Source organism: Larus michahellis, chromosome Z (genome assembly GCF_964199755.1).
Source record: "Larus michahellis chromosome Z, bLarMic1.1, whole genome shotgun sequence".
NCBI classification, from domain to species: domain Eukaryota; kingdom Metazoa; phylum Chordata; class Aves; order Charadriiformes; family Laridae; genus Larus; species Larus michahellis.
The window spans coordinates 19,291,304-19,305,959 of NC_133930.1; the positions used below are offsets into that span (position 1 = coordinate 19,291,304).

At 35.7% G+C, this 14,656-nt stretch overlaps 1 protein-coding gene across 4 annotated transcripts in view; it reads right to left on the bottom strand.

Moving 5' to 3' along the window:
* Nucleotides 1-14,656, bottom strand: part of ARL15 (ARF like GTPase 15) — a 231,022-nt gene that overhangs the window by 118,531 nt on the left and 97,835 nt on the right. For all 4 annotated transcript variants that reach the window (XM_074570158.1, XM_074570155.1, XM_074570156.1 and 1 more), the window contains one exon: nucleotides 13,138-13,346. In XM_074570158.1, coding sequence (XP_074426259.1) covers nucleotides 13,138-13,346 — 209 coding nt within the window. The remainder of the gene's footprint in view (nucleotides 1-13,137; nucleotides 13,347-14,656) is intronic.

The window sequence follows — 14,656 nt, forward strand, 5'->3', positions numbered from 1 at the left end:
CTTAACCCCTGAGACCACCCATTTGTTTTATCACCTACTGCTTCAATGCACAATGATAATATAGCTAAAATGCTGCACTTCGATTTTTACTAAAGCCAGACAGATCAAAAATAGCATTGACAAGAATTTGCTATGAGTTAAAGGCTATCCATGCAGCAGCTTCAAAGGATATCCTGCATGGTAGTTGTACTCTTGAAATCAGGCAGCTTCAGGCCACTGACAAGTAAGTGAATGGAACCTAAGAGGAAATGTAAGTTCAGAAATAGGTAGCTTCAACTTTTTCTTTTTGCAGTTGGGAAGCAGCAATAAAAAGTTTGCAAATATTAACCAAAGACGACAAAGTATATTAGCCTGTCTTAAAGACAGACTGTTAAGTCCGATTCAAGTGTTAGGAAGCAGCATTTACTATTAGGAATAATAATTCTTCAGAACATAAAGACAATGTTTTCTTTGGTCTCTGCATTTGTAAATGTAAATTTAAGATATATCTGTCCTCATTTGATGACCAATGACATAACGATTACTGTTTATTGTTCACTCCAAGAGAAACAATGAAGTATATGAGAAAAAAAAAATTACAATATGCTGCAGAAGACTCAAAATCTGCACTCCTGGGCAACTGGTGCTAGAATTTTATTTTTCCATGTATATGCATATGAGTATATATATGTGTGTGTCTTTAATAATTACAAATAAAAAATATATATTATACCAACACGCGCACACATACACTCTACAGATCTCAAAATCAGCAGCACGGGCACATAATTAAGGGGTCCCCAGGGCTCATAAAGAAAGTGCAACGACCTTGTTAGTGTTTGGCCTTTCTTTCGCACCCAGTCTCATTGTAAAACAGTCAACCATGAAAGTACTTTAAAAAGCTGGTTTTCGTTTTATATTTACAGCATGATTTTATAGTGTACCTTTCATGTCTTAGAGAAGCTGGTACTTCTGTATATCTTCCTGGCAAATTCAACGTGAACCACAAACTTTATAATTTACAACTTTCAGAAATCTGAATGCTTTTGAATACCAGGATTTTCAACTTTGCAATTTAATGACAACCCTGCCTTTGGCCTTTCCTGACCTGTTGTGAAGTAAATCAGGCACACTAATGTGGGCTAACAAGTCTTTTTCACACTGTTCGATCACCCTGCATCTTTTTTCTCCACAGACACCGCCTCTCTCCCACTCTCTGTCTAGCCATCCTCCCTCAAAGCAAACAAAATGGTCACTGTAACCCTGCATTACTGCTCATTAGATCACAGGTTAGTCAAGTGGAACTGCCTGAGGTTCCCAAAGGAGAGCTATACTTCAAAAATCTGTCCATGTCAAATGAAGAAAAAACCCCTGAGCGTGGGGTCACCCAGATCAATGATCAAAAGAGACTGAGAATAGTGGAGGGAAAAAAGAAAAAAAAGCCCTTTTTTGTTAAAAAACAGCCTTCTGTATAATAAATCAGAATACAAAGATACTAAGCTTTTTCTCCCCCTTAACAACACTCCATTTTGGCTTTAAAATGGAATACCTTGTTTTTCAGAATATTTTCTAAGAGTAAGATTATTTAACTGCTAAGAGTGAGATTTCAATAAGCCTCAAAATTACTTTAAGAAAATTAGCAAGAGAAATAATAATGGAAAATATTGGGGATTTTCTCTCCGTCATATTAACATTTAATTATTCAAATACGTTGTTAAAATCAACTTTCATTCAATTATGACTAATTTAAACAAATGATGCATTCTGAACTTCATGAGAAATGATACAGTTACTATGTCCACAGAAAAAGAAAGTCAACCAAAATTACATAGTTTGAACTCTTCTGGTAAATGACAAGATGTGCAGGCACGTGCAATACTTGAAGAATGTGCAGGACCATTTCTGTAGCCTCTGTTCATCTTTCAAGAACATATAGCAATTTATTACAGACAACTAAGAAAACCACAGGAAAGTCCAAAACAAACAAACAAAAATATTTTACAATAAAACAACTGATCAAGTTACTCAATGAAGAGTACTCGCTGTTTAACAAAGTCCTGTGCACACATGTGCTTTTAAAAGCAACATTGGATAGTCTCTGCTTACCCAGAATGAATGAAATATGACAAGATTAACCTATGTAATGCATTTTAAAAAAAATAGATAACTCTGCTTATTCAATATTGGCTACAGAGTATTTTTTCTTTTAGAACTCTGATGAGCTGTATTTTTCTGCTGTGAAGAGCACTTCAAATTTCACACTTCCTTTAACTCCAGCTACAACTAAAGGCATAATTAGGAAAGAGGAACAAAGGTATCTAAATTCGAACAGAATATTTGGTAGCAGATTTGTAGTCAATATATGGTCTGTTGCAAAGGTATTACTGCAATAGAACAAGGCTATAGGAAATCAAAGGAAAGAAATTAAAATACTCAAATGTTTCATACAATTTCAGCAAATAATTTCTTACCACAGTAACGTAAAAATCAAAATGAGAATGCAAATGGTGTGATAATACATTATGAAAAAATACTGGAAAAAGTTTACAGAACAAACCTGTAGTGATAGAGAGAAAGATGTGACAACTTAATTTTAAATAAATAATGCAATTGTAGCAAATATATAACAATATAGGTAGTAATTCCAATTATCCTCCTCTGTGCACGTGTAGCTGAGATGAACAGCCTTTTAAGAAAAGCTCATTCACTAATGCAGGCTGGGGGCTTTGTTGTTGTTTTTTTTAACAGTTTGCTAGACACAGTGTGTATTAATACTTGAACAAGGAACTTCAGCATGCATTAACTTTAAAAAGGCCTACAGTTTTTAGTCTATGGTTTTAAGATGCTATTTCTGACCCTTGCAACTCCACATATGAGCAGAATGTGAAAAACCAAGGATAACAGAGAAAAGGAGAAAAATAGATATTGAGAAATTCTGTGTATGCATCACCATGGATTTTGAATGCACTGTTAATACTCTGTTCTTCTAAACAGTAGAGAAAGAGTAAGAATGACCTGTGTAAATCTGACTAATACATTAACTCATTTTCAAGAAAAAAAAATCCTCAAGTTTTGTCATTTGTTTTTAAATACATTTCCTAGTTTATTTGTATGATCCTTCACTAATAATTCTTTTCCAGACTAACTCAAAATTTGGTGCCGTTCAGATTCCAGAAGAACAAGTTACTGTCAGACTGCTGCAACAGATTTTCTAAACATTTAAACTATTTTGAGAAAACATTTACATTTATAAAGATTCCAGCATGACTAATGATATGCTGCAATATCAACAAATCATCATTAGAATAATGTCATTATAGTCAAAACTCCACTTCTAGTCTTATGAAGAAAATTGTTCCCAGATGCTACAGAGTGGATAAATCATGTTTCTTCAGGGGTATGTCTGCACCTGCTGCTGAATCACTGCAAGAAGGGGATGGGACAATGGTTTCCTCTTTTTGAACCAAACGTCATTATGCATTGGGCAGAAGAGATTCTTGAAGAAATAACAGACACTGTTCTCAGTATACAACCCTACAGAAAGTGGCCTCCAATGGACTGCTTTATGCAAAAACTCAGCAGTACTCAACCCTCATCCTCCCTGTATTGTGGGACCCTTCATCACTTTTGAACTTGCTGAACTCTTCTTCATTTTTGTTTCAACCCCAGACTGCTCTTTACACATCTCTTCTGCTTTGCTACCAGTAAAGTCCTGGGAACGGGCACCGTAAGAGGTGCATGAGATTTTTCAGCAGTCCCCTTCCATTCCTCCTGTTATTTCTTCTCTCTGAATTATCCCATTTTCAAAATCTACAATGTCCTGTCCAACACTCAAGCTCATAACCCTGGAAAAATCTTTGGTCCAGCTCTGGAGCCCTCAGCACAGGAAAGACATGGACCTGTTGGAGCGTGTCCAGAGGAGGGCCACAAAAATGATCAGAGGGATAGAACACATTTCCTACGAGTTCCTATGAGGACTCCAACCCTGAGAGAGTTGAGGGCTGTTCAGCCTGGAGAAGAGAAGGCTCCAGGGAGACCTTAATGCAGCCTTTCAGTACTTAAAGGGGGCCTACAGGAAAGCTGGGTACAAATTTTTTAGCAGGGCCTGTTGCAACAGTACAAGGGGTAATGGCTTTAAACTAAAGTTCAGATTATCTAGATTCAATTATCTATATCAATTATCTATCAATTATCTAGATTCAAACTAGATAATAAGGAAGAAATTTTTTGCAATGAGGGTGGTAAAACACTGGCACAGGCTGCTGAGAGAGGTGGTAGATGCTCCATCACTGGAAACATTCAAGGTCAGGTCAGACGGGGCTCTGAGCAACTTGATCTAGTTGAATATGTACCTGCTCACTGCAGGGGGGTTGGACTAGATGACCTTTAAACATCCCTTCTAACCCAAACCATTCTATGTATGATTCTATGGTTTTGGGCTTCTCTCACACCCACATAGCATCAGAGATTTTTCCAGAAGCCTAATGGCTCGAGGGAATCCTGGGAAAAAAAAAACAGAATTGAGAAAGGATAGGAAAGGATTTAATTGCACCTTGTAATAGTAGGTCTTTCCTTCCTGGTCTTTGACAACTGCAGCATTGTTCCAGTAACATGCATCCAGAATGCTGATGCAAAGATGGTCCCTTCCCTTTCCTGTCACTTGGAAAAATGTCATTGTTTTGTCAAGTCTCACATGACTGCCATGATCTCCACATCCATAGCTGCGTGGTTCATTCCCTCTCATAGGAATTTTATGCTCACCTATCTAAAGCAATTTCAGCCTCTGATGGACCAATGATGCATGAATTTTCAGTTTTGCTTTCCCACATGCTACAGCTCATACTCAAGAGAAAATGTCCCTCAAGCATCTTCAGTAATGCTGAGTTTGAAGAAGCACCAAAAGCAGCCCATACCCAAGCTGAACTCTGATCACCACCTATTTGATGCAGGTTTAAAGAAACACTGCATATATGTTCCCAGCAAGCTCTTTGACAAGTTGGGAATTACAGACAATATTAATCTATGTTACTTCACAGTGCAGGTAGTGCTGATGCAGCTGAAAATTTTCTACTTTTGAGGCACGTAATGAAATTCCAACTTTAAATACCTACATGTATATGAAATGGATAGATTTTCTCCTGTTCATTTATTCCTGAATCTCCCTGGCATGATCAATAAAGATGTTCATCATGATTTCCCATGCAGTGTGAGTATCTAATTCCCACAGAATGAACTGAGACCAGAAATTAATTTCTTAAACTGCATGCCTACTCTAATGTAAGGAAGATTATGTGATCATAAATTTATGATTGATTATAAATTTACTTCTGTTATATTGAGTGCAAAATATACATGATACAGAAGAATGTTCAGCTACACAAAATGATCAGAAAGCCTCTTGCTAGCTTCACAATATAGTTAACTTCCCTTCAATCGGTAAATTTATTTTAGCACTAAAGACATTCTGATACTTCCTCTTAACTAAAAAAAAAAAAGAGAGGGAGAAGGATAGGTCCTCATCTTTTAAAAAGCAGCAGCTTACATTCTTGTACTCAGGAATTCATTCTAATAAATATAAGGATGTCTGAAAGGAAAACACATCCTAAATCACTTATACAATAGCAGAGTTTTCACTAACTTGATCCAATGCATTACTGAATACTTTTCCACTCTTTTTCATCTGATCCTGAGACTTTTTTATAAAAATTGGAGTTGCATTTGGAAAGTAGTTACATAGCTACTATTTTGTTCCATTTGCAATAGTTATTTATTCTGAAAGAAATACATCTTCTCTTGCTCATGCAAAATGTCTCAAACAGTAATTAAATTTTTGAGCACTCAGGAATTCCTCTGAAGAGCAGTACCACAGACATAGAGGCCCAACAGGATCATAATGATAATGTAGTCAGATTTGTATCCAACAGGCCTCAGGATTTATTTAATTCTCTACTCAAGCCCAGCAACTTTTGATGAAGGAAAAAAAAGTTTCAGAAAACTCTAAAAAGCTCCACTTTTCTCAGCTCCAGCAGTCTTTAATGAATACTACATAAGCATTCAACAGATTTTTGTACCTGATAGCATCTGAAAGTTCCTCTAATCACTTTATTCATTATTTATATAGAGTATGTGCTACCTTCGCAGTCACCATGTTTAGTTCTGCAAGTGCAACCACCTTCTCTTTGAATGACATTCTCTTACTTCTTCCCTGGCTAGGAAGACAACAGGACATTTATTTTTCAAAGCACACAGTTAAAATAAATGCTTCTTTCATACCTCTCTCTCTCAACCCCAGTAGAAATACTTACACACCTAATCCAGAACATTTATTGTTAAGTAATAAGGAAAAAATTATTTCCCAGAGTTTCCTGTATAACCTTCCTCTGCTGAGGTTCACTACAGTGGGATAAGCAAAAAAAAAAAAAAAAAAAAAAAAGGCATTAGTGAGAAAGGTGGCAGGGAGAAAGGTCCAAGTCTCACTAAGTTTTAGAGTTTCACAGCACCATTTTTCTGCACAGTACCACTTCCAATCTGACCTTCCTGCCACCTCTTGTTTGTGCCGGCACACTAACTCATCCAGTTGTGTTTTGAGCTCAGTCTGTTTGAAAATAAGGCCAGGAGGAAGGAGGAGAGTAGTTAACTGACTGTTTTCTATGCCCAAACCAGTTCATCGCATGGTCACACAGAGTTGGACTGTCACACCTGAGGGATGGGATAGACAAAGAGGCCAGCATGCAAGCCAATACTGCTGATAAAAGAAATACTCCAAGTACAGCCATTTATATACATATAAAACAACCATTTTCAGACACAAAAAGTGCTTTAAAAAAATCAAGTTACTGATGTTGAAACTATACACAACAATAATTTTCAAGATCTACTCCAAAATGTGCAGCTTTTTTACAGATCTGTGCTTGGCACCATTAGTTGCAAGGGCCATTCAAGAGATTTACTTCTCTAAGGATAATTTGATGTCATGAAACTGTTGTATGTGGACAGTACATCCAGTCCTGTGTCTTAGATACTCTACTCCTGTTCTTCAGCTCTCTGTACATTGTGCAGTATGTGCATGTTTCCAGGTGTGCTCAAGCATTTTTGTGCGTACCTGCAGGAGGGTCACTCCATTCAAGGTTTCTAGGGGCACTCTTTCAACTTATTTGTCAAGTGCAGGACTAGGAATTTACCATTCATTTTCTGTCTTAAATGGGCCACCCACACTGATACAGCGCAGTTATTTGTAAGCTGTATTATTCACCTAAAAATTATCAACAATTCCAATTCATCATTTGAGCTAATGAAAATAAATTGGGGGTTTTATCTGCCACGGCTTTATTTATTGTAAAACATAACTAAAACAGAAATCCATATAAAGAAAAAGTATGCTTATTGATTGGATTCTTCATGTCACCTTTTTATAAAGGGATTTTCACGAAAAGTAGAGCCATTTTAGATAGATTTCTTTATACATCCTTAAAAAGACTTTACAATTCCTTTTCAGATCATACTAATTTCTTCTTTGTTCACCATTGTTTCCCATGCCAGTGACTCAAAGAGAACAGACAAATTCAGCTTCTTCCAAGATATTCAGTTTCTCATTTTAATTTCTTTATATGGTAATAAATATTTACTACCCAACTTGCTATTAGTATGATCATTCTAACTATGCAACGATTAAAGCAAACACTACCTGCTAAATACTTACATTGAACAGAGACTTGCAACACTCTATGAAATTTTTTGGTGTATGAAATTGTTTTGGTGTTCACATCTTGCTAGAATGTGGATCTACTCAGATTATTTTTACTTAAATTTTTACCTTTTTATACTGCATTTAATTTACATTATTTTATTTTAGGATTTTTTTATATCTAAATCATCTTTCTAACAGGTCTGAAGAAATTCTTTAATCAGAACAGGACTTCCTATGAGACATGTAAATAGGAGTTATTTCTGCATTGTTCTAAACATGGCAAGACTGCTATTTCCTAAATATCAGTTTAATAATGTCCTCCTCTCCTGCAAATGTGTTCATAACTGAAGTCTGACAAATAACTCCTCTGTTCCCACAAAGTCCAGAGTTGTGAAGGAAGCAGCCAATACTCAAAATAGTGGAGTCCAACTCCAAAACAATCTTCAAATATCAGGGGATACACCTTGGACGAGAAGAAGTATTTGCAGTGAGGGGATTGCAAATATTAAGGTCATTAAGGTCACTATGATCTCAAAACAGGGTAAGAATCCATATTTTGGCTATTTGCTGCAGTAATCTGAAGATAAATCATTTCAGAAACAGTTTCTTGAGGAACCAAAACTCTGCCCCTGATTTAACTTTTCTATGGATATCCCTGTCATAAAGTACACAGATTTACAACAGCTGGTCTTTAAGAATTCAGATAGGTGAACTAATTTGAGAGGCTTGACCGGGGTGAGGATGGGACAGACTGCAGAGAGCACTTTTATTTTCACTCTGAGTTTCAGGCTAAGTTTTTGCAGTATCTGCTGCTGGAGGCAATATCTGCTCAAAACTATTAGCTGAGATACTGCATACTCTCTGAAGTTAAACCTCCGTTCATGTCGCCGTTCAATGCAGTTTTTCAGACTGTTAGTAATGACATCTATAACTGGTATGTTCAACCGGTACGGGTTTCCAAAAAGAAACCATTTTCCCCTAACTAGCAGAAAATACAAAAGGCAAGAACTATGGCAAAATAGTATGAAGACGCCAAAATAAAAAGTAATTACATCTTGGAATTAAGCCTGTCATATGCAGCCAACTCAGACTGTAAAGCATTAGCGGGCCCAGACACCACAGTTTCTAGTGTGCTCCAGCTCGCCGGCACCAGTAAGAGCCTCCACAGATGCTGACAAACCTGGACATTCTCCTGCAATGGTTATTTAGCTTTAAGACACTTAAGGCATCAACAAGAAGTTGTTTATCTACAAAATTATTTCCAGGCATAAACAACAGAGAAGAGACTGGCAGAGTAACAGATACTAGCCCTCACATCCCTAAGGTGGCTCTTTTCACATGTAGAGTCCACCCTCTCCTTTTCTGCTAGCGGAAAAACACATTAAATGCTGTCCACGATTCAAAATCCAAATGCCTTAAAATGTTCTCAAATAGATAAATACATCACAATCTATGTAAACATGGGACCAACCTTTCACACTCGCCTTTGCAAGTACTGTTTGTAATTCAAAGATATTTTTAATCTTGCTCTATGGAAGAAAGAAAGGAAAATGGGAAAGACTTCCCTCTGGAGTTTCGCATGCCCATCAGTACTGCAACTCTAAAGTAAGACCTTGTATGCAAGAGAAAAAAAACACTACATAACCTTTTCACCTTTTTTTCTTTTTCCTGACAACAATATTTAAAAAGATAAAGTAATCTTAAAATAGACTGAGAAGACTTTTGATTCACTGTCTACTAGTAAGCTTATATTAAAAAGTTCTAGCATTTTTTAAAACAGGAATTTAGGACATATCTTCAATGATTTCCCCTGGTACTAGTGGTCAGCAATTTGTATATATGAAAGAAATTTATTAATTGCCTGCATTTTTGGATAACTAAAAGAAAAAACACCACAAGGTTATACTCTATGAATGTCTTCACATATATGATCTTAGAATAGAGTAGTTCAGTTGGAAGGGACCTGCAATGATCGTCTAGTTCAACTGCAATCTTGAAAACAGCCTTAAATTTAAAAAACAAAGAAACTACCCAAAACCAACACGCTCCCAAACATGCAGCTGCTTCACCACTGAGCTGGCAAAGCTTCATGGTTTGATTGGGTTTCTCCTTTGGGCAGTGCTTCATGGCTTCCCGAAGTCCTCAACAGATTCAGATGAGTGTTTGCTTAGCATAGCCTGTTCCTAAAATACAGTGGCTATGGACAACTTCCAACACATCCTATCTGCGACTGGATAAATATTGGTCTGACCTGGGAGGAAGGAGACTCTCAGTTTGCATACTGGTTCAAATCACAGGCGTCCACTGCAACATCCAGCTTCCAATATTATTACACAAAGTACCATACATTCCAAAATAAAAATCAACAAGTTGGTAATCATAGTAATGCTCCTGTTCCCTTGCAAAGCAATTTACAGTGCTTTTATCACCATAAATCTCCTGTAATATTTTAAGCCTGTAACTGAAATCTGACTAATCAAAAACAATTGTTGTAATCAAAATCACTTTTGTGATTGAAAACCAAAGCACACTCCATCAGTAAGATACTTATTTAAAAAATACATAATTAGGTATACAGTTTTAGAATTGCACCCTGTATTTGGAAACAGTGGCAAAACTGATATGTCACCATCTTCCCATCTGCTGAGTAACTAAATTTATTTTTTACTTCTAACTATTTTTATTTACTAATTCAGGAGGTTTTAGAAACAGCAGTCAGAACTGACTTAGATATGATTAATCATTACTGTGATTTTAATCTAAAATAAGGTTATTTTGCAAATATGATTATTTGAGTTTTATGGTCTCATTAATATACACAGTCTTTATTTCAGCATGGCTCAGCTGAAATTGCCTAGCAGCTATTTGAAAACAAGTATGTACTACTGTCACAGGAACAACAAAAGAACATACAAATACGTTTGACATGGGAAGCTGGAACAAACACAATAGAAGTTGACGTAAGAGAAATAAAAGGCACAATATTTAAAATTACATCTTCATTTATAGTTTTTAGAATAAAATATCAAATTTATTTTCTTGATTTCATTTTAAAAATCAAAAAACCTGGGAAATGTCTAAACAGCACCTGAACACAGGAAAAAAGGATTACATTTACTGATTAGTATTTCAACTTAGCTTCTCCTGTAATTTTCCTGATCACTTTAATAATATATCCTCTAATCATGCCTGCAAAATGAATTACGTTAAATTACATTTCATAAATTAAACAAGTTATTTGGATATTCTTACAAATAGACACAATAGTTTTGAATTGAACTATTCATGACATTGCTTAACACTTAGAGCATGCAGCTTCTACAATAACATTTCTACCAAAGCAATGCATGAAGAAAACACATTAAAATAAAATATAAAATTTTTAAAAACTGAAGCAACTGCACTTCCCAACAATAAATGTAACTAACATCTGTTGCAGAAACTGCTTGGCACTGGTACAGTTTTGTGAAGGATTTTTGTTGTAGATAAATATTTTTCTACAATTCCTATTACACACCACTCAACTCAGACATTTTCTTTAATTATACTCCAAGGGGTCCTTTCATATCCATTAAAGAAAGGCAATTTGTTGCCTAAAAGAATGCATACATACTTCTAAATTTCATCTGTGATTCATCTGTCTTCTGACATAAAAAAGCAAGGAAATACCTATAATTAATGGACTTAGTTCTGCAAAAATGTCTAATAAAAACTCTCAATGCTCAACACATTATTTTTGTTAAATCCTTAAATATGACTTTTTTGAAATATAGTCTTACGATTCAGCATTTTACTTTCATTTCATATCTCAATAATGAGGACAACAGCACAGTAAAGCCCTTAGGAAAGCAAGAAATTTCCATTTTAATATCGACAAAAATGACCAAATAAGGCTCCCACTTTGCATACACATGTATTGCTCTAGGAAAAAAAGTAAAAATCAAAAAACCAATGGTATATTTGGGTGAATAAAATTAAACCAGTTGTGTCTCCAGTTATTATAATTTTTTTAAGTGGAAGGTTTAGAAATACATGCTTTGCTTTTACATTGCACAATACGCTCGAAGAAATTAATAAACTGACATATAAAAATCCATATTACATTTCCTTTAAATATTCCTTACTTCTTCCTATATTTGTTTTTAGATGAACAAGAGCTAGAACTTGTAGATTCTATCCCTGTGTCATTTCAGTTTACCTTTTTATGTAACTCCAAATTTTATGTAAATCCAAATTCTTTTTTTTTCCCACTGAGCATGGGTTTTTGGAGGAAAGAATCAACAGTTTAGTAAAGCATTTCACAGTGTAGCTTACACAGTTCTCACTTATTCTCTTTGTCTCCTATTAAAAACATCACTATACTCCAGTCACATATACTATACACTTCTCCTACTTAACATATAATAAGCTTAACTTTCTATCCTTTTCTTTTGGCTAAGAAAGGAAGCATAAATAGCAATAAAGCAGTACAGAAAGTACCTACAACTATACTGTACTGTACAAATACCAGTTATCCTACAGATCACTAAGTTTTGCATTGAATTGAATTCTTCAGAAAGGTCGTATTTTAGACAAAGAATTGCATCTAAGAAAGCAACAAGTTTAAATACAAAGAAGCAACACAGTAAGGTGCTGAAACAGTTTTCACTCTGCTATAATGAAAAACACCACTCACAGAACAAACAGGAGATTTCACATATGATCTTTAATAGGAAGAGTCCTTTAAATGACATTTAAGAACAGAATGACACAACCAAATTTTAACTTCTTCCTACAACTTCAGAAAAGTAACTAGAGCTTCTCATGAAGAATCGGTAACTTTCAACTTCTCCTCAAAGGTATGTGACACAATAAAAATGTAGGAAAGATGAAGTTTTTTTCAGAAACTTAAGAGCAAAAGGTACACTGAACAGAAAAATTATATAATTTACTATGTGATAGCTACAAATTAGACAAAGACATTATTCTTTAAAAGAAGGAAATCAGAACAAGTTAAGGACTTCAGAAGAGGAACTGCAACTCTGCCCTCACATCAGTACAACGCAGTTCAGAAAAAAAGCTTTTACATAAAAGACAGTCTCTGGCTGCAATCTGTTGCTTTAAGCAGTTGCAAAGAATGGAGTAATGGCGCAGTGAAAGGTTAAAACTAACAGCAAATAAAAAAATCACTGTCCCAGCAGCTTTTTTTAAAAGTAGTTAAAAAATGTCTTTTCTCCCTTAAGCAAAATATGGTGAGAGCAGGAGAACTGTTTGTATCCAAGTATTACTTGTCTGTTTTCCAGAACGACTAAGCCTGTATAGAGTGCACTGGACTAAGTTCTAGGGGCTGGGACTGTTCTTGGTCTGCGTACGTACAGCAAAGAGTGACTGAGGCCAGTCCCTAACCAGGATGTCAGGGTAATAAGTAATACTGTGTGAGTGGTGCGCAGATAGTAAATACAAACAGGCAAGGTGCTGCCATTGTAACATACCTCTTGTACGGAGCGAGCTGCTGGCTTGTCTTGATGATTGGCCAGTATTAAAAACGGCAAAGTACATAACTGTGGGTGCTGGAGAGCAGAATGCAGTTCATTCCTAGCAGTTTCTAGATCATCTTCAGAGGAGGCACTGTCTAATACAAATATTACCCCTTGGGATCCTTGGTAGTAACGACTCCAGTATTTCCTGATATTGTCAGCCCCTTTCAAGACAATAATAAGAATTAATTAAAACAATAATAATTAAACAGATTTAATGCTTGTATCTGAAAATAACCCTTCTTACTTAGAACAATCAAAGCAATGGACTAAATTTGGTCTCCTAAATAATCATCATTGAAAGAATAAAAAGGAAAAAAACAACCATACATTCAACACACACACAAATGTCAAATTAACATTGTTTAAATAAGGAAGGAATTCAACTCAATGCAGTTTTCATCCCTGAAAGTTTCTGCTCCATTAATGATTACTGGCAGAACTACCAGGCTTCCAGTGCCACACAGTCTAATCTATACCTTCTCAGAGAAACCTTTGCCCATTCTTTTTTACTTAGCCTTGCAGCTCCTTGCCATAACCTATAACTTCTGTCACGGCAGTTGCTCATTTCTAAGTATGATAAGGTCTTTCAGTTCATCTCCAAACCATCAGGCAAACACTTCGTAATTGGGGAAAAAAGGTGTCAGGAAAGCCTATTAAAGTAATTAGACACTTAATGATGTGAATGGTGATACAATAGTGAGTTGAACAGTGAATGAGGAGCTATGGTGACAACATGCAATGGCATTCATTTCAACTATTTTGCTCTGTCAACCACACTAAACGTTCTGGAAGAGCCCAACAGTAGACACATGAGTGACTGTACAGGCTTATGTGCCACAGTAATTTTTAGGACACAGTTTGGCAGCACTCAGCCATCTCAACAGAAGCCAAGCAATAAGGTTATCTACAGAAAGCTTTGTCTCCCCTGGAGAGCAGCATAGGTTGTAACATTGAGGTAGGAAAAAAAATTCTATTTGACAGCTGTCAAACTATCTAAACTATGATTTGGATATGGGCTATTCCTTCTATGTCTGAATCTGTCTCACGGGAACTAACACTAAAAAGTGAATAGCAGCACCAGCAATACTCTAGTAGAAAACCTGACATGTCTGCAAGACAGGGATTTGCAGAAATGTGCTGAAGGTATCCTTTACAGACAGTTTTCTTACTTTGAGATAAGGAGAAGTGAAGTTTAATGTAGGCATAGATGCCAAGTGCTGATAATAATAAAACTTCATTTTCTAGTGAAACAAAACTACTCAAAAGTTCTGAACAACATGTAGACAAAAAATGAGAATTTAATGCAATGTAAGTACCACAACATTGATATGTTATTTAAAATATTCACTTAATTTATACATTGTGGAATAGCAAAGGTGCAACAGCAACTAAATGAAGGTGAAGAAATAAATATCTAAAAAGGAATTTACAGCATATACTTTAGGCATCCAACTTGGAATATTCAAATCTT